The sequence below is a fragment of the Nerophis ophidion genome, linkage group LG10 (assembly GCF_033978795.1).
Source record: "Nerophis ophidion isolate RoL-2023_Sa linkage group LG10, RoL_Noph_v1.0, whole genome shotgun sequence".
NCBI lineage: Eukaryota > Metazoa > Chordata > Actinopteri > Syngnathiformes > Syngnathidae > Nerophis > Nerophis ophidion.
The window spans coordinates 51,848,354-51,873,353 of NC_084620.1; the positions used below are offsets into that span (position 1 = coordinate 51,848,354).

Sequence of the window (25,000 nt, forward strand, 5' to 3'; positions counted from 1 at the left end):
TCGGTGTCTAGCAGGACCGATAATCAGCATTTCCGTTTTTTTGGCGTTGAGTTGCAAAAAGTTAGCGGACATCCATTGTTTAATTTCATTAAGACACGCCTCCAACTGACTACAGTCCGGCGTGTTGGTCAGCTTTAGGGGCATGTAGAGTTGGGTGTCATCAGCATAACAGTGAAAGCTAATACCGTATTTGCGTATGATGTCACCTAGCGGCAGCATGTAGATGCTGAAGAGTGCAGGGCCAAGGACCGAACCCTGGGGAACTCCACACGTTACCTTAACGTAGTCCGAGGTCACATTGTTATGGGAGACACACTGCATCCTATCAGTAAGATAAGAGTTAAACCAAGACAGGGCTAAGTCTGACATACCAATTCGTGTTTTGATACGTTCTAATAAAATATTATGATCGACGGTATCAAAAGCAGCGCTAAGATCGAGGAGCAGCAACATAGATGACGCATCAGAATCCATCGTTAGCAATAGATCATTAGTCATTTTTGCGAGGGCTGTCTCCGTTGAGTGATTTGCCCTGAAACCGGATTGAAAGGTTTCACATAGATTGTTAGACGCTAAGTGTTCATTTAACTGCTCCGCAACAATTTTTTCGAGGATTTTTGAAATAAAGGGAAGGTGAGACACCGGTCGGTAGTTTACCATGAGGTCAGGATCGAGGTTAGGTCTTTTAAGAAGAGGATGAATAACCGCTTTTTTGAATGCTAGGGGAACAGTGCCCAAGGAGAGTGATAAGTTTATAATATTTAGCACTGATGGACCTAATAATACAAAGAGCTCCTTGATCAGTTTCCCAGGAAGAGGGTCAAGTAAACATGTTGTCTGTTTTATTCCATTTACACGTTGTAACAATTCCTCTAATGTTATTTCCTCAAAACGAGAGAAACTATTTTGGAGGGCAGTATCCGCCGTGTAGACCATCGTATCAGTGTTAATAGAACCCCGTTGTAGCTGGGACGCATTGTCTTTAATCTCCTTTCTAATGACTTCAATTTTCTTACTAAAGAATTGCATAAAGTCATTAGCTGAGTGGGTTGAGCTACTGGAAGGGGTCCCTTGTTGGGTTAGCGATGCTACCGTACTAAACAAAAATTTAGGATCGTTTTTATTACGGTGGATGAGATTTGAGTAATATTTAGCTTTAGCTAAGGTAAGCATGCGTTTATAAGTTATTAAACCATCACTCCATGCTTGATGGTGCACCTCAAGTTTAGTCGTGCGCCATTTGCGTTCCAGCTTTCTACATAATAATTTCTGAGCTCTAGTTTCTTCTGTAAACCACGGGGTGCGCTTTTTTGGAGCCTTTTTTAACTTTAGCGGTGCTATCTTATCAATGGTTTCGCGCAGGGCGTCGTTAAAGTTGTTAGTGAGGTTATCAATAGAGCCCACATACTTTGGAAATGGTGCCATTACCGAGGGCAGTAGGTCAGCAAGAGTTGTCGTTGTGGCAGCATTAATGTTGCGGCTGCTATAGCAGTTATTATTATTATTAGTTTGACGAACATGCGTCTGAACCTCGAATTTTATAAGGTAATGATCGGACAATACTTTACTATACGGGAGTATCGTAACTTTGGAAATGGTGATACCCCTGACAAGCACTAGGCCTATCATATTACCGTTGCGATGCGTGGGTTCATTTATTATTTGTGTGAGACCACAGCTATCAATTAAAGTCTGGAGCGCTACGCACGGTGGGTCCGATGGGGTATTCATATGCATATTAAAGTCCCCCATTATGATTATATTATCGGCGTGTGTCACTAGATCAGCAACGAACTCTGAGAATTCATTGATAAAGTCCGAATAGGGCCCTGGGGGGCGGTAGATAACAGCCAGGTGTAGAGGCAGCGGTGTGACAGACCTCACAGTAAGCACCTCAAACGATTTATATTTATTATTTATGTTAGGACTAAGGTTAAAGTTTTCGTTGTATATTAGTGCGACCCCCCCACCCCTTTTAAGCGGACGGGCAATATGCGCATGTGTAAAGTTAGGAGGACATGCCTCATTTAGCGCAAAAACGTCGTTTGGTTTAAGCCAGGTTTCACTGAGACCGATGACGTTAAGATTGTTGTCTCTGATAATATCATTAACTAACAACGTTTTGGGAGACAATGATCTTATGTTTAAAAAACCTATATTATAGGTAGTGGGCTGTTTCAGGGAATTTTTGATCAAATTATCCGTAGTAGCAATATTGATAATGTTGTGTTTATTATGCCCAGTGCATTCAGTATAATTACGACCATATCTAGGAATTGATACGACAGGAATTTTCCGATTGTTTGATTGTTGCTTTGATAAACTGCACGCATCATGGTTAGCCACCTCAGTAACGGGGATTTTCCGATTGTTTGTTTGTTGCTTTGATAAACTGCACGCATCATAGTTAGCCACCTCAGTAAAACACATGTTCAACTCTGAAACACTCACAGCAGAAAAAACTTGTTCTAATTTAACTGACTCCTTACCCAGACCAGTAGTCTCGCATTTTCCATTTAAATCCGTCTTCGGGATGGAGGGAAGTGGTGTTCTGTGGTGATTAGCCTTCTGCTTTGTTTTTAGCCCCGCTCGACATCCGCGTTTCCGATCACACCGCTGGCGTCTGCTCCGTAGACGGCCCCCGCTGCTACTAGACTCCCCTGCTTCACAGGCCGCTGGATGTAGCCGCCGACGTATTCCCATGCTAGTTAGCATGTTTAGCACGCACGCGTCTATCAGTCCAAAACGGCCCGATGTGTCCATATCCAGAAGTGTCTGGCGGTCGTACGTGATCACGGAGTGACCACGATGTGAGCCAGCCATAAAGTTTGTAGAATTGTCCGGTATTTCTGCCAAATATTCCATCTTTAGCAGGAGCTCCGCAATGTTGCAGCCCGTCCGGGCGCCGCCATCTTGGAATATCATATACATACATATATATATATATACATACATACATACACATATATATACATACACATATATATATACATACACATATATATATATATATATATATACATACATATATATATATACACACACACTCATACATACATACATACATATATGTGTGTGTATATATATGGATATACACACACGCACACACATTCATACATACATATTAGGGGTGTAACCGTACACACAAATTTTGATTCGGTACGTACCTTGGTTTAGAGGTCACGGTTCAGTTCATTTTCGGTACAGTAAGAAAACAACAAAATATACATTTTTTGGTTATTTATTTACCAAATTTGTAAACAATGGCTTGATCATTTTAACATTGGGAACACTATAATAATTCTGCTCCTGTTAATCCACATTAAACTGCCTCAAATGACACAACTTTTCTTCTACATATAAAAAGTGCAACATTAAACAGTTTCAAGTCAACTCATCATGCTTAACTTATTAAAGCATTGGGGAAGCCTGTAGTTGATTTGTATTATGTAAATGTTATATTTGTCAACATGTGATAGCAGGGACCCTGCCATTCAAAACTAGGCTGCTAAATTACTAATGATTAATGTAACTATCGCTGAAAAAAATAGTACAATCGCAATAGGAGAGACTATTCATCCCTGAACACCATGGAGTTCATGTAGGCTTTATGATGCACTTACATTATTATATACACCATCAGAGACAGAAACTCTTCATTTAATATAATGTCCTTTTTTGCTGCTTCAACACACCTCAATCAACACTGTCCGTAACACCCACAAACACACACCGCAAAATGAGCTAACGTTACGCTAAAAGCTAACTAGCCTTCACCTCAAACCAGGACTGCGAGTGAGCTGAGCTGCAGTTTGTTTCTAGAAGGTCAACCGGCTCATAGTGATGTTTAGAAAGTAGTTGACTTGGAAGTGTTTAGTATAATTTGGGTAGACTCCGCTGCTCACTCGTTACCGATTGACTTGTTACCGCTATGGTTGTAACCAATTAGATGGTTGTGTGGGGGGGACAATGCAGGATGCTGTGTACAGACAGAGACAGAGGCAGAATCGAGCGGAGCAGCTTGTTAAGACTTTAGCATAGGCGGCTACTTCATATGTTCGTGTGGAACTTGTTACGGTATTCCTCCGCACCGAACCGGAACCCCCGTACCGGAACGGTTCAATATAAATACTCGTACCGTTACACCCCTAATACATATATATATGTTTTTTCAATCATTTTTATGAATGGTCACAGAGACCAAACTGAAGTCTTAAGGGTAAAAGTAATCTATAAATAATATTGATTTTGAAAGTGAAAAATATCAAACTGGCTCCCGCATGTTTTCATTTTTCAGTGTGCAGGTCTCAGTGGAAAAAGTTTGGACACCCCGATATATTTACATACCACCACCCAAGTAATAAAACCCCCTCAGTTTTGCTGATGAATGGATGGATACCAGCGCCCCCCGCGGCCCCAAAGGGAATAAGCGGTAGGAAGTGGATGACTGGATGGATGCTGATGTCGGATCTACTCACCTGCAGCAGACCCTGGCAGCTGGAGACCTCCCTGCGCACGTTCTCCTCAGCCAGGTCACGTGACCTCTCCTCCAGACGCAGCCTCTTGTCCAAGGTGAACATGTCACACTTGAACCCTAGGGCCAGGCGCTGGAACTCCGTCTGGAACACGGCACACAGGGTGGGTTGGCCTGCCTTCTTTCAAATATCAATTAGATATAACAAGTATCAATGATCAATTAGTGATGATTAAAAAAAGCAACAAATATCAATTAGTGTTGACAATGATAAGAAAGTATCAAACACTGACGATGATAAAAAGTATCAATTAGTGATGACGATGACAAAAAGAATCAATTAGTGATGACGATGATAAAAAAGTATCAATTAGTGACAATGATAAAATAAGTATGAATGAGTGATAAGGATGATAAAACTGTCAATTAGTGACAATGATAAAAAGTATCAATTAGTGATGACAATAAAAAGTGTCGTTTTAGTGACAATGATAAAAAAGTATCAATGTCGATAAAATAAGAATCAATTAGTGATGACTATGATGCAAAAGTATCAATTAGTGATGACGATAATAAAAAGTATCAATTAGTGACAGTGATAAAAAAGTATCAATTAGCGATGACTATGATAAAAACGTATCAGCGATGACGATGATAAAAAGTATCAATTAGTGATGACTATGATAAAAAAGTATCAATTAATGACGCTGTTAAAAAAAGTATCAATTAGTGACGATGATAAAAAGTATCAATTAGTGACAATGATAAAAAAGTATCAATTAGTGACAATGATAAAAAAGTATCAATTAGTGACAATGATAAAAAAGTATCAATTAGCGACGACGATAAAAAGTATCAATTAGCGACAACGATAAAAAAGTATCAATTAATGATGACGATAAAAAGTGTCAGTGACAATGATAAAAAACTATCAATTAGTAATGACTATGATAAAATAAGTATCAATTAGTGATGACTATGATGCAAAAGTATCAATTAGTGATGACGATAATGAAAAGTATCAATTAGTGATGACGATAATGAAACGTATCAATTAGTGACAGTGATAAAAAAGTATCAATTAGCGATGACTATGATAAAAACGTATCAGCGATGACGATGATAAAAAGTTTCAATTAGTGATGACGATGATAAAAAGTATCAATTAGTGATGACGATGATAAAAAGTATCAATTAGTGATGACTATGATAAAAAAGTATCAATTAATGACGCTGATAAAAAAGTATCAATTAGTGACGACGATAAAAAGTATCAATTAGTGATGACTATGATGCAAAAGTATCAATTAGTGATGACGATAATGAAAAGTATCAATTAGTGATGACGATAATGAAACGTATCAATTAGTGACAGTGATAAAAAAGTATCAATTAGCGATGACTATGATAAAAACGTATCAGCGATGACGATGATAAAAAGTTTCAATTAGTGATGACGATGATAAAAAGTATCAATTAGTGATGACTATGATAAAAAGTATCAATTAGTGATGACTATGATAAAAAAGTATCAATTAATGACGCTGATAAAAAAGTATCAATTAGTGACGACGATAAAAAGTATCAATTAGTGACAATGATAAAAAAGTATCAATTAGTGACAATGATAAAAAAGTATCAATTAGTGACAATGATAAAAAAGTATCAATTAGTGACAATGATAAAAAAGTATCAATTAGTGATGGCGATAAAAATATCAGCGACAACGATAAAAAGTATCAATTAGTGACAACGATAAAAAAGTATCAATTAATGATGACGATAAAAAGTGTCAATTAGTGACAATGATAAAAAAGCATCGATTAGTGACAATGATAAAAAACTATCAATTAGTAATGACGATGATAAAATAAGTATCAATTAGTGATGACTATGATGCAAAAGTATCAATTAGTGATGACTATGATGCAAAAGTATCAATTAGTGATGACTATGATGCAAAAGTATCAATTAGTGATGACGATAATAAAACGTATCAATTAGTGACAGTGATAAAAAAGTATCAATTAGCGATGACGATGATAAAAATGTATCAATTAGTGATGACGATAAAAGTATCAATTAGTGATGACGATAAAAGTATCAATTAGTGATGACGATAAAAGTATCAATTAGTGATGACGATAAAAGTATCAATTAGTGATGACGATGATAAAAAAGTGTCGTTTTAGTAACAATGATAAAAAAGTATCGATTAGTGACAATGATAAAAAACTATCAATTAGTAATGACTATGATAAAAAAGTATCAATGACGGTAAAATAAGTATCAATTAGTGATGACTATGATGCAAAAGTATCAATTAGTGACAGTGATAAAAAAGTATCAATTAGCGATGACTGATAAAAACGTATCAATTAGTGATGACGATGATAAAAAGTATCAATTAGTGATGACGATAAAAGTATCAATTAGTGATGACGATAAAAGTATCAATTAGTGATGACAATAAAAGTATCAATTAGTGATGACGATAAAAGTATCAATTAGTGATGACGATAAAAGTATCAATTAGTGATGACGATAAAAGTATCAATTAGTGATGACGATGATAAAAAAGTATCAATTAGTGATGACGATAAAAGTATCAATTAGTAACGATAAAAAGTATCAATTAGTAACGATAAAAAGTATCAATTAGTGACGACGATAAAAAGTATCAATTATTGACAATGATAAAAAAGTATCAATTAGTGATAACGATAATACAAAGTATTAACTAGTGATGTCGATAAGGTATTAATTAGTGACGACGATGATAGAAAAGAATCAATTGGTGATGACGATAAAAAGTATCAATTAGTGACAAAGGTAAAAAAGTGTCAGAGATGACAATGGTAAAATAGTATCAATTAGTGACGACGATAAAAAGTATCTATTAGTGACAATGATAAAATAAGTATCAATTAGTGATGACAATGATGAAAAGGTATCAATTAGTGACGCTGATCAAGTATCAATTAGTGATGATACACACCTCAATCTCTTTATCACTGGCAGAGAGGCTGCAGAGAAAGAGAAGACGATCACATGACGACCACATGATATGATCACACGACATGACCACAGACATGGTTTTCTTGGCAGCGCACATCAATGTTTGCCATGAAATTCATTTTATTTTCTAAAAATTTTGGTCGCTTCTATGACTATTATCTGAAACCTTAACGTTTTGAGGCTGTCGCTTGGCAACTCAATGTCCAAAGTCCACAGATTTTCTTCCTACATTTCAATACCTACCCGTCTCCAAGGATACTATGTTAAAAAATAAAAAAGGTTTTCGAATTGTTCGTGATTGTTATTTGTAATGATTTAATTAACTAAAAAAAAAAATTTTTTTTTTGTAAATCTATCCTGTCCAACTACAAATCATATTTGAATATTATTAAACACAACCAGTTTTCTTTGAAGGAATATAAAAATGGATCACAGTTTATTTCATGGAGGAATGTCGTTCATCACAGAACTGGCGTCTATTGTTAAAGTATTGATTATGAATTGAGAATCGTGCTAAATCGAGATTAGATTCTGAATCGAATCGTTAGCCACAAGAATCGAATCGTGTGGTGCCCAAAGACTCAGAGTCCTAATATAATTAGTATCATTTGTCTAAGAGACTGATCTAAGTACACCTCTGCATAACGTATCCTAACATGAAAGAAAACTGAATTAATATACATCAACTTACAACAAATAACTTCATTAATAATATTTTTAAATGTTTTTTATTAAGACTTAAAGTTCATCAATATACCTGAAATTTAAAACATTTAATTAAAATTGATCAGCAACATTTACTCGGGAGCACATTCTATAAAAACACTAACAAACTAATCGTAAATTAATGCAACCATGGGAGACAGGGCTTTCTGTTCCGCTGCTCCCAGTCTGTGGAACGCTCTCCCTAACCCCCCGAGGGCACCACAGACTGTGAATACTTTTAAAAAAGACTTAAAAAAACCCTTAATTTCAATAGAAGCCTTTGGATAGATTTATGTGTGCTAGTCCTAGCTATTAGGCTGTTTTGGTTTTTTATTTTACCATTTATTTTACTCGTTAGGGGCAGCTATTTGTTCTAGCTTTGTTTTTGTTTTTAAATGCACTGTAGCACTTAGAGATAGTTTGTTCAATTTAAATTGCTTTTACAAATAAAATCTATTATTATTATTATTAACATTAAATTCAAGAATAGTACTTCAAACGACCACAATGCAACCACAGCGAGTGGGATTGTACAGACAGTTATGACATACTTTTACTTTTCCACTCACAAGTGTACTCAAAAGACTAAGTGCAGAAGTGTGGCCTCGCCTGTTCTTGTCCTCTCTCAAAAGACTAAGTGCAGAAGTGTGGCCTCGCCTGTTCTTGTCCTCTCTCAAAAGACTAAGTGCAGAAGTGTGGCCTCGCCTGTTCTTGTCCTCTCTCAAAAGACTAAGTGCAGAAGTGTAGTCTCGCCTGTTCTTGTCCTCTCTCAAAAGACTAAGTGCAGAAGTGTAGTCTCGCCTGTTCTTGTCCTCTCTCAAAAGACTAAGTGCAGAGGTGTGGTCTCGCCTGTTCTTGTCCTCTATAAAGACTAAGTGCAGAAGTGTGGCCTCACCTGTTCTTGTCCTCTCACAAAAGACTAAGTGCAGAGGTGTGGTCTCGCCTGTTCTTGTCCTCTCTCAAAATACTAAGTGCAGAAATGTGGCCTCGCCTGTTCTTGTCCTCTCTCAAAATACTAAGTGCAGAAGTATGGTCTCGCCTGTTCTTGTCCTCTCTCAAAATACTAAGTGCAGAAGTGTGGCCTCGCCTGTTCTTGTCCTCTCTCAAAAGACTAAGTGCAGAGGTGTGGTCTCACCTGTTCTTGTCCTCTCTCAAAAGACTAAGTGCAGAAGTGTGGCCTCGCCTGTTCTTGTCCTCTCTCAAAAGACTAAGTGCAGAGGTGTGGCCTCGCCTGTTCTTGTCCTCTCTCAAAAGACTAAGTGCAGAGGTGTGGTCTCACATGTTCTTGTCCTCTCTCAAAAGACTAAGTGCAGAAGTGTGGCCTCGCCTGTTCTTGTCCTCTCTCAAAAGACTAAGTGCAGAAGTGTGGTCTCGCCTGTTCTTGTCCTCTATAAGTGCAGAAGTGTGGCCTCGCCTGTTCTTGTCCTCTCTCAAAAGACTAAGTGCAGAGGTGTGGTCTCACCTGTTCTTGTCCTCTCTCAAAAGACTAAGTGCAGAAGTGTGGCCTCGCCTGTTCTTGTCCTCTCTCAAAAGACTAAGTGCAGAAGTATGGTCTCGCCTGTTCATGTCCTCTCTCAAAATACTAAGTGCAGAAGTATGGTCTCGCCTGTTCTTGTCCTCTCTCAAAAGACTAAGTGCAGAGGTGTGGCCTCGCCTGTTCTTGTCCTCTCTCAAAAGACTAAGTGCAGAGGTGTGGCCTCGCCTGTTCTTGTCCTCTCTCAAAAGACTAAGTGCAGAGGTGTGGTCTCACATGTTCTTGTCCTCTCTCAAAAGACTAAGTGCAGAAGTGTGGCCTCGCCTGTTCTTGTCCTCTCTCAAAAGACTAAGTGCAGAAGTGTGGTTTCGCCTGTTCTTGTCCTCTATAAGTGCAGAAGTGTGGCCTCGCCTGTTCTTGTCCTCTCTCAAAAGACTAAGTGCAGAAGTGTGGTCTCGCCTGTTCTTGTCCTCTATAAGTGCAGAAGTGTGGCCTCGCCTGTTCTTGTCCTCTCTCAAAAGACTAAGTGCAGAAGTATGGTCTCGCCTGTTCATGTCCTCTCTCAAAATACTAAGTGCAGAAGTATGGTCTCGCCTGTTCTTGTCCTCTCTCAAAAGACTAAGTGCAGAAGTGTGGTCTCACCTGTTCTTGTCCTCTCTCAAAAGACTAAGTGCAGATGTATGGTCTCGCCTGTTCTTGTCCTCTCTCAAAAGACTAAGTGCAGAGGTGTGGTCTCACCTGTTCTTGTCCTCTCTCAAAAGACTAAGTGCAGAGGTGTGGCCTCGCCTGTTCTTGTCCTCTCTCAAAAGACTAAGTGCAGAGGTGTGGTCTCACATGTCCTTGTCCTCTCTCAAAAGACTAAGTGCAGAAGTGTGGCCTCGCCTGTTCTTGTCCTCTCTCAAAAGACTAAGTGCAGAAGTGTGGTCTCGCCTGTTCTTGTCCTCTATAAGTGCAGAAGTGTGGCCTCGCCTGTTCTTGTCCTCTCTCAAAAGACTAAGTGCAGAGGTGTGGTCTCACCTGTTCTTGTCCTCTCTCAAAAGACTAAGTGCAGAAGTGTGGCCTCGCCTGTTCTTGTCCTCTCTCAAAAGACTAAGTGCAGAAGTATGGTCTCGCCTGTTCATGTCCTCTCTCAAAATACTAAGTGCAGAAGTATGGTCTCGCCTGTTCTTGTCCTCTCTCAAAAGACTAAGTGCAGAGGTGTGGCCTCGCCTGTTCTTGTCCTCTCTCAAAAGACTAAGTGCAGAGGTGTGGCCTCGCCTGTTCTTGTCCTCTCTCAAAAGACTAAGTGCAGAGGTGTGGTCTCACATGTTCTTGTCCTCTCTCAAAAGACTAAGTGCAGAAGTGTGGCCTCGCCTGTTCTTGTCCTCTCTCAAAAGACTAAGTGCAGAAGTGTGGTTTCGCCTGTTCTTGTCCTCTATAAGTGCAGAAGTGTGGCCTCGCCTGTTCTTGTCCTCTCTCAAAAGACTAAGTGCAGAAGTGTGGTCTCGCCTGTTCTTGTCCTCTATAAGTGCAGAAGTGTGGCCTCGCCTGTTCTTGTCCTCTCTCAAAAGACTAAGTGCAGAAGTATGGTCTCGCCTGTTCATGTCCTCTCTCAAAATACTAAGTGCAGAAGTATGGTCTCGCCTGTTCTTGTCCTCTCTCAAAAGACTAAGTGCAGAAGTGTGGTCTCACCTGTTCTTGTCCTCTCTCAAAAGACTAAGTGCAGATGTATGGTCTCGCCTGTTCTTGTCCTCTCTCAAAAGACTAAGTGCAGAGGTGTGGTCTCACCTGTTCTTGTCCTCTCTCAAAAGACTAAGTGCAGAAGTGTGGTCTCGCCTGTTCTTGTCCTCTATAAGTGCAGAAGTGTGGCCTCGCCTGTTCTTGTCCTCTCACAACAGACTAAGTGCAGAAGTGTGGTCTCACCTGGTCTTGTCCTCTCTGCAGGCGTCACCTTGGTCACAGATAGTTGACGACTCAGCTGGACAAAGAAGAAGAATGACTTGCCATCATGTATATACTTGTGGTGTTAACTCGGACTCCTACCTTCTCTCTCGGGGGCTGCAGGAACCTCCACTTTGCTCTCCTCCACCTTCGGGGCGTCCACAGAGTCATGTGACTGCTCCTGCAGGCAGGAGTTAAACATTAACATTCGCTGGTTGATGCAGCGTCCGCCATTGTGCTCTTTGTTTGTCCCACTGGAGTGTTGCATGATGAGAGTGATTGTCAATGGGAAGCAAAATGAGCTTTCTCTGTTGAAGCTGCTAAGTCCTGTTGGATGAAGACATCCACCCGCTGCATCCATCACTACCACCAGTACAGATCATACAAAGGCATTTGGAAATGTACTGCATCCACTATAGTTTAAAAAAAAAAGTAATTAGAATGAAAAGAAAATGTAATAAAGTAAATAATTTAAATGGAAAATAATTGTAAGAATAAATTAAAAGTCAGTTTGAAGGGGAAATTTGAAGGGGAAAAAATAAGTGATTTGAAGGAAAAAGTATAATCAAAAAAAGGTAAATTAAGGTGAAAAAAATATAATAAAAAATAATTCTAAAAGGAAAAAACAGTCAGTCACTTGAAGAAAAAATAAAAATAAAAACATTACTTTGAAGGAAAAAAACAGTAAAAAAACGTAATTTGAAGAAAAAATTTAGAACAAAAATAAAGTAATTTGAAGAAAAAAAAAAACCCAGAAAGAAATTTGAAGGAAAAAATTATAATAAAAGTATTTTGAAGAATAACAAAATAGAATAAAATGAACATTATTTTATGAAAAAAAAAGTCATTAGAAGGGATGCCAACTATTACCAAAGACCTTTCTTTGTCAACACAACCAAGAACAACTGCAGGTCTTACCAGCTCATTCTTAGTCTTCCCGTTGCAGTCCACTTGGCCGGGGTCAGAGGTCATGCTGCTCTCTGACTGGCTGCTCTGGGTCACGCTCGACTGCTGACGGCCCGCTGCAGTTAGTGCCGTGGGCTGCTCGGTCCCTGGAGAGACAAGTGTGCGTGAGTGTGTGTGTGTGTGTGTGTGTGTGTGTGTGTGAGTGAGTGAGTGAGTGCGTAAGGGCGTAAGAGCAAATGTGTGTGTTTGTGTGTGTGAGAGAGTGTTAGAGCGTGTGTGTGCGAGTTTGAGAGTGTAAGAGCGTGTGTGTCAGAGCGTGTGTGTGTGTGTGTAAGTGTGGGTGTGTGAGTGTGTGTACGTGTGTGTGAAAGAGTGTGTGTGTGCGCGCGCGAGTTAGAGTGTAAGAGCGTGTACGTGTGTGTGAGAGAGCAGGTGTGGGTGTGAGTGTGTGTGTGTGTGTGTGTGAGCGAGTTTGAGAGTGTAAGAGCGTGTGCGTGTGTGAGAGAGCAAGTGTGAGTGTGAAAGCGTGTGTATGCGAGAGTGTGTGTGTGTGTGTAAAAGAGTGTGTTTGTGAGTGTGTGTGTGAGAGAGTATGTGTGTGAGCATGTGTGTGAGAGTGTGTGTATGAGTGTGCTTATAAGTGTGTGAGTTTGTGTGCAGGTGTGGATGTGTGAGTGAGAGAGCGTGTGTGTGTGTGTGTGTGTAAGAGTATGTGTGTGTGAGTGCGTATGAGTGTGAATATGTGAGAGTGTGTGTGTGCGTATGAGTGTGAATGTGAGAGAGCGTGTGCACGCTTGTGTGTGTGAGTGCGTGTGTAGGTGTAAGAGCGCGTGTGTGTGTGTGAAAGAGCGCATGTGTGTGTGAGCAAGTATGAGTGCGTGTGTAGGTGTGAGTGTGAGAGCGTGTGAGTGTGTGTGTTGTGTGTGTGTGTGTGTGTGTGTGTGTAAGAGCGTGTGCGTGTGTGTGAGAGAGAGCAGGTGTGGGTGTGAGAGCGTGTGTGTGCGAGTGTGTGTGTAAAAGAGCGTGTTTGTGAGTGTGTGTGTGAGAGAGTATGTGTGTGAGAGCGTGTGAGTGTGTGAGTGAGAGAGCGTGTGTGTGTGTAAAAGTATGTGTGTGTGAGTGCGTATGAGTGTGCGTGTGTGTGTGCGTATGAGTGTGAATGTGAGAGCGTGTGCACGCGTGTGTGAGTGCGTGTGTGTGAGCGTGTGATTGCGCGTGTGTGTAAGTGTGTGTGAAAGAGCGCATGTGTGTGTGAGCAAGTATGAGTGTGAGTGTAAGTGTAGGTGTGTGAGTGTGAGAGCGTGTGTGAGTGTGTGTGTGTGTGTGAGTGAGTGCGTGAGCGTATGAGTGTGAATGTGTGAGAGCGTGTGCACGTGTGTGTGTTTGTTGAGAGTTGCATGCAAATGTGAAAAGCTGCAAAGAAATGTCTCTTGTGAGCCATTTGCATCCTACCCGCCACACTCGCTGCTTCTGTTGGAGCCGCCGTGCTGCTCTCCTGCACGCTCTCTTCCTCCTCGACAACCACAGGAAGCAGGCGTGCGCTGAAAAGAAAAGTGTTGATGTGACGAGATGCAGACGTGAGCACGGTCGGCTCAGGATGCTGGCGGAGTAGCGACCCACCGATTAGCCGCCGAGCCGATTGCTGCTGGCGTTCTGATGGAGCGTATTTTTGGGCCCATAGGGCGGACCTGACTCCGAGGCGCATTAAAGGCCTACTGAAATGAGATTTTCTTATTCAAACGGAGATAGCAGGTCCATTCTATGTGTCATACTTGATCATTTCGCGATATTGCCATATTTTTGCTGAAAGGATTTAGTAGAGAAAAGTTAGTAACTTTTGGTCGCTAATAAAAAAGTCTTGCCCGTACCGGAAGTAGCAGACGATGTGCGCGTGACGTCACGGGTTGTGGAGCTCCTCACATCTGAACATTGTTTACAATCATGGCCACCAGCAGCGAGAGCGATTCGGACTGAGATAGCGACCATTTTCCCATTAATTTGAGCGAGGATGAAAGATTTGTGGATGAGGAAAGTGAGAGTAAAGGACAAGGGGAAAAAAAAAATAAAATAAAAAAAACTAGACGGCAGAGCGATTCAGATATTAGACACATTTACTAGGATAATTCTGGAAAATCCCTTATCTGCTTATTGTGTTACTCGTGTTTTAGTGAAAGTCGGAGGGGTGTGGCGACCGCCAGGGTCTCTCAGGGAAGCCACGTTTCTCGGCGAGGCAAAGCGAAAGCAGCCGTTGAGGCTGGGCTGAGATTTTTTTTTCAACATCCTCCACGGTGGAAGCATCCCACGTTCGGGGGCGGCAAGAGAGTGCGCAGCTGCCTCTTTGACAGGTGCACGAGGAACGACGCAAGCACTCCACCCATGTCTACGGTAAGAGACGACTTATTACCACCATTTCTCACCGAAACCTGCCGGTTGACGTGGTAGGGAACCAGGTTCGCTTGACCGCTCTGTTCCATAGTAAAGCTTCACTGTCATCTTTCGGGAATGTAAACAAGGAAACACCGGCTGTGTTTGTGTTGCTCAAGGCGGCCGCAATACACCGCTTCCCACCTACATCTTTCTTCTTTGACGTCTCCATTATCAATTGAACAAAATGCAAAAGATTCAGCAACACAGATGTCCAGGATAATGTGTAACTATGCGATTGAAGCAGACGACTTATAGCTGGGATCGGGGCTGGAACAAAATGTCCGCTACAATCCGTGACGTCACGCGTCATCATACCGCGACGTTTTCAACAGGATACTTTGCAGAAAATGTAAAATTGCAATTTAGTAAACTAAAAAGGCCGTATTGGCATGCGTTGCAATGTAAATATTTCATCATTGATATATAAACTATCAGACTGTGTGGTCGGTAGTAGTGACTTTCAGTAGGCCTTTAAAGGAGTCATGTTTGGATTTTTTTCTCCACGTAAATAACTTCCTTGTAGTGTAAACACGGCATGGTGGTTCTTTGCTCAAAAAAGTTTTATAGACCATCTTCAAACCGCTGTCTCTTCTTCAGGATGCATCGTTTTGTGGGCGGTCTTATTTACGTGCCTCCACTTGGACAGTGCTTAGCGCTTCCATAGCGAGTCTACAGACAGATATAAGTTACAACTTTACACTACTTTAATATATTAGACATGGGGGATGAATGTCCCACAACAGGAGTTTATTGACTACTATGACGGACGCGTGGGACTTTTTCGGGACTTATGCAGATCCCAAATACACAGGAAAAATAAAAAATGAAAAATAAAAAAAAAGTGATTTGAAGGAAAAAGTATAAGCAAAGATAAAAAAAGGTAATTTAAGGTAAAACAAAAATATAATAGATAAATACTAAGAATAAGCGGTAGAAAATGGATGGATGGAAGAAAAATACAACACAACGAAAAAAGTTATTTAAAACATTAAATTCTTGACCACTTATCTGTATCAACCCTGAAAGAAAAATACCGGTCCTTGACTATTAATAGTCAGTATCAACCCTGAAAAAAACATATCGGTCCTTGACTACTAATAATCGACATCAATCCTAAAAAAAACATCAGTCCTTGACTACTAATATTCGTTATCAACCCTGAAAGAAAAACATTGGTCCTTGACTACTAATAATCAATATCAACCCTGAAAAAAACATATCGGTCCTTGACTGCTAATAATCAGTATCAACCTTGAAGAAAAATATATTGCTCTTCGACTACTAAAAATCAGCACCAACACTGAAAGAAAAATTTTGGTCCTTAACTACTAATAATCGGTATCAACCCTGAAAAAGTATATCGACCCTTGACTACTAATAATCAGTATCAACCCTGAAAAAAACATATCGGTCCTTGACTGCTAATAATCGGCATCAACCCTGGAAAAAACATATCGGCCCCTGACTACCAATAGTCAGTATCAACCCTGAAAGAAAAATATCGCTCCTTGACTACTAATCGTCTGTACCAACCCTGAAAGAAAAACATTGGTCCTTGACTACTAATAATCAATATCTACCCTGAAAAAAACATATCGGTCCTTGACTGCTAATAATCACTATCAAACCTGAAAAAAACACATCGGCCCTTGACTACTAATAATCAGTATCAACCCTGAAAGAAAAATTTTGGTCCTTGACTACTAATAATCGGTATCAACCCTGAAAAAGTAGATCGATCCTTGACTACTAAAAATCAGTATCAACCCTGAAAAAAACATATCGGTCCTTGACTGCTAATAATCGGCATCAACCCTGAAAAAAACATTTCGGCCCCTGACTACCAATAGTCAGTATCAACCCTGAAAGAAAAATATCGCTCCTTGACTACTAATTGTCTGTATCAACCCTGAAAGAAAAACATTGGTCCTTCACTACTAATAATCAATATCAACCCTGAAAAAAACATATCAGTCCTTGTCTGCTAATAATCAGTATCAACCTTGAAGAAAAACATATTGCTCTTTGACTACTAATAATCAGTATCAACACTGAAAGAAAAATTTTGGTCCTTGACTACTAATAATCGGTATCAACCCTGAAAAAGTATATCGATCCTTGTCTACTAATAATCAGTATCAACCCTGAAAAAAACATATTGGTCCTTGTCTACTAATAATCAGTATCAACCCTGAAAAAAACATATCGGTCCTTGACTACTAATAATCTGTATATAGCCTGAAAAAAACATATCGGCCTTTGACTACTAATAATCAGTATCAACCCTGAAAGAAAAATTTTGGTCCTTTACTACTAATAATCGGTATCAACCCTGAAAAAGTATATCGACCCTTGACTACTAATAATCAGTATCAACCCTGAAAGAAAAATGTTGGTCCTTGACTACTAATAATTGGTATCAACCCTGAAAAAAACATATCGGTCCTTGACTGCTAATAATCGGCATCAACCCTGGAAAAAACATATCGGCCCCTGACTACCAATAGTCAGTATCAACCCTGAAAGAAAAATATCGCTCCTTGACTACTAATCGTCTGTATCAACCCTGAAAGAAAAACATTGGTCCTTGACTACTAATAATCAATATCAACCCTGAAAAAAACATATCGGTCCTTGACTGCTAATAATCAGTATCAACCTTGAAGAAAAACATATTGCTCTTTGACTACTAATAATCAGTACCAACACTGAAAGAAAAATGTTGGTCCTTGACTACTAATAATCGGTATCAACCCTGAAAAAGTATATCGATCCTTGTCTACTAATAATCAGTATCAACCCTGAAAAAAACATATCGGGCCTTGACTATTAATAATCAGTATCACCCCTGCAAAAACCTGTATCGGTGGACCCTTGAAGGAAAGTCACTCACGTGTCCTCCGCTGCTGCCGTGGGGGTCAAGTGGTCCGGGGTCAGGCTCTGAAAAAGCATCAGATTAAAAGCACAGGTAAGCACACCTGTCCTGCGGCAGTGCAACACCATCTGAGCTCCACAGTGTGCGGAGGAACATTCTTACATAAGCTGAAATTTCATAAACTGTGTGTGTGTGTGCCAAGACAACTGGCAAACACTGGCACAGTGGTGATGGTGGAGGAGGAGGAGGACTTACTGCCTGCGTGTGTGTGTGTCAACATTCTCACCATGGAGCAAGGTGAGAGCAGCAATAGGATGTTGTGTAACCACACAGACAGACACACACACACACACACACACACAGACACACATACACACATACACACACAGTAAGGGGGCTGGATGCACTAACAATACCATCTGGCAAACAATGAGCTGTCGTCCATGTTATTGTTTACTTAAGTGGACATTGAGGCAGCACCAATTAGAGACTAACTTAATGAATGATGACATCATGCAGGGGGCGGAGGTCAACGATCACATTTATATTCATCATGTGCTTTGACATGCAATTAAAGTAGTCGATTGTGTCAAATATATATTAATGGAAAAAAAATAATTTAAAAAATCAAAAGCTTCGCAATGTGCAGTCCAAGCGCACATTGCTATGCTAGTGTTTAACAATAATTAACTCTAAATGAGTCAATTAGTATAATCATTTTTATATACAACAAAAATATATACTATATAATACATAATTTTTTGTCTTGAAAATCAACTTTTACTTTGAAAACATTTTTTCCTCGAAAATGACATTTTACTTTGAAAATAATTTGTCTTGAAAATTAACTTTTTCCTTGAAAATAATTTTTTTCCCGGAAAATCAACTTTCTGCGATGATGTGGCGACTTGTCCAGGGTGTATGACGCCTTCCGCACGATTGTAGCTGGGATAAGCACCAGCGCCCCCCGCGAACCCAAAGGGAATAAGCGGTAGATAATGGATGGATGGATGGAAATCAACTTTCACCCTGAACATTTTTTTTCCCCCTTGAAAATCAACTTTGACCTTGAAAATATTTTTTCCTTGAAAATCAACTTTTACCTTGAAAAAATGTTATCCTCGAAAATGAAATTTTACTTTGAAAATAATTTGTCTTGAAAATGAACTTTTTACTTGAAAATCAACTATGACCTTCAAAATAATTTTTTCACTTGAAAATCAACTTTTTCCTTGAAAATCTTTCTTTTCCTAGAAAAATCAACTTTCTGCGATGAGGTTGGAACTTGTCCAGGGTGTACGCCGCCTTCCGCACGATTGTAGCTGAGATAGGCACCAGCGCCCCCCGCAGCCCCGAAGGGAATAAGCAGTAGAAAATGGATGGATGGATGGAAATCAACTTTCACCCTGAACATTTTTTTTCCCTTTGAAAATCAACTTTCACCCTGAAAATTTTTCCCCCCTTGAAAATCAACTTTGACCTTGAAAATATTTTTTCCTTGAAAATCAACTTTTACCTTAGAAATAATTTTTTGTCTTGAAAATCAACTTTTACCTTGAAAACATTTTTCCTCAAAAATGAAATTTTACTTTGAAAATAATTTGTCTTGAAAATTAACTTTTTCCTTGAAAATCAACTATGACCTTGAAAATAATTTTTTCCCTTGAAAATCAACTTTTTCCTTTAAAATCAGTTTTTTCCTAGAAAAATCAACTTTCTGCGATGAGGTGGCAACTTGTCCAGGGCGTACGCCACCTTCCGCACGATTGTAGCTGAGATAGGCACCAGCGCCCCCCGCGTCCCCAAAGGGAATAAGCAGTAGAAAATGGCTGGATGGATGGAAATCAACTTTCACCTTGAAAATTACTTTTTTGTCCTGAAACTCAACTTTGAAAATCATTTTTCTTTGAAAATCAACTTTGACCTTCAAAATATTTTTTCCTTGAAAATCATCTTTCACCTTAAAGATAATTTATTTTTCTTGAAAATCAACTTTTACCTTGAAAACATTTTTTCCTCGAAAATGAAATTTTACTTTGAAAATAATTTGTCTTGAAAATTTACTTTTTCCTTGAAAATCAGTTTTTTCCTTGAAAATCAACTTTCTGCGATGAGTTGGCGACTTGTCCAGGGTGTACGCCGCCTTCCACCCGATTGTGGCTGAGATAGGCACCAGCGCCCCCCAAGACCCCAAAGGGAATAAGCGGTAGAAAATGGATGGATGGATGGAAATCAACTTTCACCTTGAAAATTATTTTTTTGTCCTGAAACTCAACTTTGAAAATAATTTTTCTTTGAAAATCAACTTTGACCTTGAAAATATTTTTTCCTTGAAAATCAACTTTTACCTTAAAAATAATTTTTTGTCTTGAAAGTCAACTTTTACCTTGAAAACATTTTTTCCTCAAAAATGAAATTTTACTTTGAAAATAATTTGTCTTGAAAATTAACTTTTTCCTTGAAAATCAACTATGACCTTGAAAATAATTTTTTCCCTTGAAAATCAACTTTTTCCTTTAAAATCTGTTTTTTCCTAGAAAAATCAACTTTCTGCGATGAGGTGGCAACTTGTCCAGGGCGTACGCCGCCTTCCGCACGATTGTAGCTGAGATAGGCACCAGCGCCCCCCGCGACCCCAAAGGGAATAAGCAGTAGAAAATGGCTGGATGGATGGAAATCAACTTTCACCTTGAAAATTACTTTTTTGTCCTGAAACTCAACTTTGAAAATCATTTTTCTTTGAAAATCAACTTTGACCTTCAAAATATTTTTTCCTTGAAAATCATCTTTCACCTTAAAGATAATTTTTTTTTCTTGAAAATCAACTTTTACCTTGAAAACATTTTTTCCTCAAAAATGAAATTTTACTTTGAAAATAATTTGTCTTGAAAATTTACTTTTTCCTTGAAAATCAACTTTTTCCTTGAAAATCAGTTTTTTCCTTGAAAATCAACTTTCTGCGATGAGTTGGCGACTTGTCCAGGGTGTACGCCGCCTTCCACCCGATTGTAGCTGAGATAGGCACCAGCGCCCCCCAAGACCCCAAAGGGAATAAGCGGTAGAAAAATGGATGGATGGATGGAAATCAACTTTCACCTTGAAAATTATTTTTTTGTCCTGAAACTCAACTTTGAAAATAATTTTTCTTTGAAAATCAACTTTGACCTTGAAAATATTTTTTCCTTGAAAATCAACTTTTACCTTAAAAATAATTTTTTGTCTTGAAAGTCAACTTTTACCTTGAAAACATTTTTTCCTCAAAAATGAAATTTTACTTTGAAAATAATTTGTCTTGAAAATTTACTTTTTCCTTGAAAATCAACTGTGACCTTGAAAATAATTTTTCCCCATGAAAATCAACTTTTTTCTTGAAAATCGTTTTTTTCCTTGAAAATCAACTTTCTGCGATGAGTTGGCGACTTGTCTAGGGTGTACGCCGCCTTCCGCCCGATTGTAGCTGAGATAGGCACCAGCGCCCCCCGCGACCCCAAAGGGAATACGCAGTAGAAAATGGATGGATGGATGGATGGAAATCAACTTTCACCTTGAAAATTATTTTTTTGTCCTGAAACTCAACTTTGAAAATAATTTTTCTTTGAAAATCAACTTTGACCTTGAAAATATTTTTTCCTTGAAAGTCAACTTTTACCTTAAAAACAATTTTTTGTCTTGAAAAATCAACTTTTACCTTGAAAACATTTTTTCCTCGAAAAATAAATTTTACTTTTTGTCTTGAAAATTAACTTTTTCCTTGAAAATTAACGATGATCTTGAAAATATTTTTTTTCCTTGAAAATCAACTTTCTGCGATGAGGTGGCGACTTGTCCAGGGTGTACGATGCCTTCCACACGATTGTAGCTGAGATAAGCACCAGCGACCCCAAAGGGAATACACGGTAGCAAATGGATGGATGGATGGAAATCAACTTTCAACTTGAAAATTATTTTTTTGTCCTGAAATTCAACTTTTAAAAGATTTTTTCCTTGAAAATCAACTTTTACCTTAAAAATAATTTTTTGTCTTAAAAAATATCAACTTTTACCTTGAAAACATTTTTTCCTCAAAAATGAAATTTTACTTTGAAAATAATTTGTCTTGAAAATTAACTTTTTCATTGAAAATCAACTGTGACCTTGAAAATAATTTTTTCCCCTCGAAAATCAACTTTTTCTTTGAAAATCAACTTTCTGCGATGGGGTCGCGACTTGTCCAGGGTGTACGCCGCCTTCCACACGATTGTAGCTGAGATAGGCACCAGCGCCCCCCGCGACCCCAAAGGGAATAAGCGGTAGAAAATGGATAGATGGATGGAAATCAACTTTCACCCTGAAAATTATTTTTTCGTCCTGAAATTCAACTTTGAAATTTTTTTTCTTGGAAAATCAACTTTGACCTTGAAAATATTTTTTCCTTGAAAATCAACTTTTACCTTAAAAATAATTTTTTGTCTTAAAAAATCAACTTTTACCTTGAAAACATTTGTTCTTCGAAAATGAAATTCTACTTTGAAAATAATTTGTTTTGAAAATTAACTTTTTCCTTGAAAATCAACTATGACCTTGAAAATATTTTTTTCCCTTGAAAATCAACTTTTTCCTTGAAAATCAACTTTCTGCGATGAGGTAGCGACTTGTCCAGGGTGTACGACGCCTTCCACCCGATTGTAGCTGAGATAGGCAACAGCGACCCCCGCGACACCAAAAGGAATACGTGGTAGAAAATGGATGGAAATCAACTTTCACCTTGAAAATTATTTTTTTGTCCTGAAATTCAACTTTGAAAAGAATTTTTCCTTGAAAATCAACTTTTACCTTGAAAATATTTTTTCCTATAAAAATCAACTTTTACCTTAAAAATAATTTTTTGTCTTGAAAATCAACTTTAACCTTGAAAACATTTTTTCCTCGAAAATGAAATTTTACTTTTAAAATAATTTGTCTTGAAAATTAACTTTTTCCTTGAAAATCAACTATGACCTTGAAAATATTTGTTCCCTCTTGAAAATCTACTTTTTTCTTGAAAATCAGTTTTTTCCTTGAAAATCAACTTTCTGCGATGCGAAGGTGACTTGTCCAGGGTGTACTTCGCCTTCCGCCTGATTGTAGCTGAGATAGATAGGCACCAGCGCCCCTCGCGACCCCAAAGGGAATAAGCGGTAGGAAATGGATGGACGGATGGAAATCAACTTTCACCTTGAAAATTATTTTTTTGTCCTGAAATTCAACTTTGAAAATAATTTTTCCTTGAAAAACAACTTTGACCTTTAAAGTATTTTTTCCTTGAAAATCAACTTTTACCTTAAAAATAATTTTTTGTCTTGAAAACCATTTGATTCCTTGAAAATCAACTTTTCCATTGAAGATAATTTTTTCCTTTGAACCTTTTTTTTGTCTTGAAAATAAAGTATTTTTAAATTACTGCATTTCACTAATTGTAAATGCTAGTCTTTGGACGTGTTTACATGCCACTCTGTCTCATTTTGTCCACCAAACGTTTTATGCTGTGCGTGAATGCACATAGGTGAACTTTGTTGATGTTATTGACTTGTGTAGAGTGCTAATCAGGCATGTTTGGTCAGTGCATGACTGCAAGCTAATCCATGCTAACATGCTATTTAGGCTAGCTGGATGTACATATTGCATCATTATGTTTGTAGCTATATTTGAGCTCATTTAATGTCCTATGCTTATGTCCTCTGTATTTAATTTATAATTGACCCTTTATAAATACCATATTTCCTTGGATTGCCACAGGGCACATAGTATGCGCCTGCCTTGAATTACCGCCTGTTCAAACTCGACGTCACGAGTGACACTTCCCCATTTTCAAAATGGAGGAGGCTGATTTGAATACCGGTAATTTGAAATCGCATAAAGGGAAGAAGATTAAGAGCTATTTAGTAGGATTTAAGGTCCAAGCTGACATCACACTCAAATTTTTACTGCATGCCTTTGGTAAGTGTGGGAGTGAGAAGAGGTTTTAAAATAATTAGCGCATGCTTACTTTTACCGCTTGCCTTTGGCAAGCGCAGGAGTGAGAAGAAATTTTAATTAGCGCCCCGGCGGCAATTTAAGGAAATGCGGTATTACATTTCTGTCAACAAATATTTGCCTCGGCCTGCGACAAATAGTCATTTTGATAGTAGGCTAATATAGACACTTACATCATGTGTTGTCTTCATTATAACTCTTATATAAGTATTTTAAAGTCATTTTGATAGTAGGCTAATGTAGACACTTACATCATGTGTTGTCTTCATTATTACACTTATATAAGACTTATAAATTCGTTTTGATAGTAGGCTAATATAGACACTTGCATCATGTGTTGTTTTCATTAGAACTCATATATAAGACTTTTAAAGACATTCTGATAGTAAGCTAATATAACTAATATAGACATCATGTGTTGCCTTCATTATAAGACTTTTATAAGTATTTTAAAGTCATTTTGATAGTAGGCTGATATAGACATCATGCGTTGTCTTCATTATAACACTTATATAATACTTATAAATTCGTTTTGATAGAAGGCTAATATCGACACTTGCATCATGTGTTGTCTTCATATTTCTGTCAACAAATATTTGCCTCAGCCTGTGACAAATAGTCATTTCGATAGTAGGCTAAAGGAGCTAATATAGACACGTGTTGTCTTCAATACAACACTTGTATAAGACTTTTACAGTCATTTTGACAATAGGCTAATATAGACACATCATGTGTTGCCTTCATTATAACACTTATATAAGTATTTTAAAGTCATTTTGATAGTAGGCTAATATAGACACTTTTATCATGTGTTGTCTTCATTATAACACTTATATCAGTATTTTAAAGTCATTTTGATAGTAGGCTAATATAGACACTTACATCATGTGTTGTCTTCATTATAACACTTATATAAGACTTATAAAGTCATTTTGATAGTAGGCTAATATAGACACTTGCATCATGTGTCATATTTCTGTCAACAAATATTTGCCTCAGCCTGCGACAAATAGTAATTTTGATAGTAGGCTAAAATAGCTAATATAGACACTTACATCATGTGTTGTCTTCATTATAACACTTATCTAAAACTTATAGTCATTTTGATAGTAGGCTAATATAGACACTTGCATCATGTGTTGTCATATTTCTGTCAACAAATAGTCATTTTGATAGTAGGCTAAAAAAGCTAATATAGACACATCATGTG

The 25,000-nt window shown here is 38.3% G+C and overlaps 1 protein-coding gene across 16 annotated transcripts in view; it reads right to left on the reverse strand.

Moving 5' to 3' along the window:
- The window catches only part of lrmp (lymphoid-restricted membrane protein), a 135,786-nt gene that overhangs the window by 30,255 nt on the left and 80,531 nt on the right, over nt 1-25,000 (reverse strand). For 12 of the 16 annotated variants that reach the window (XM_061914062.1, XM_061914063.1, XM_061914067.1 and 9 more), the window contains 7 exons: nt 17,818-17,864; nt 13,950-14,038; nt 12,510-12,643; nt 11,694-11,772; nt 11,574-11,628; nt 7,473-7,500; nt 4,479-4,655 (listed from right to left, as the gene is read on the reverse strand). In XM_061914062.1, coding sequence (XP_061770046.1) covers nt 4,479-4,655; nt 7,473-7,500; nt 11,574-11,628; nt 11,694-11,772; nt 12,510-12,643; nt 13,950-14,038; nt 17,818-17,864 — 609 coding nt within the window. The remainder of the gene's footprint in view (nt 1-4,478; nt 4,656-7,472; nt 7,501-11,573; nt 11,629-11,693; nt 11,773-12,509; nt 12,644-13,949; nt 14,039-17,817; nt 17,865-25,000) is intronic. The other 4 variants (XM_061914072.1, XM_061914068.1, XM_061914074.1 and 1 more) reach the window with 2 other exon arrangements.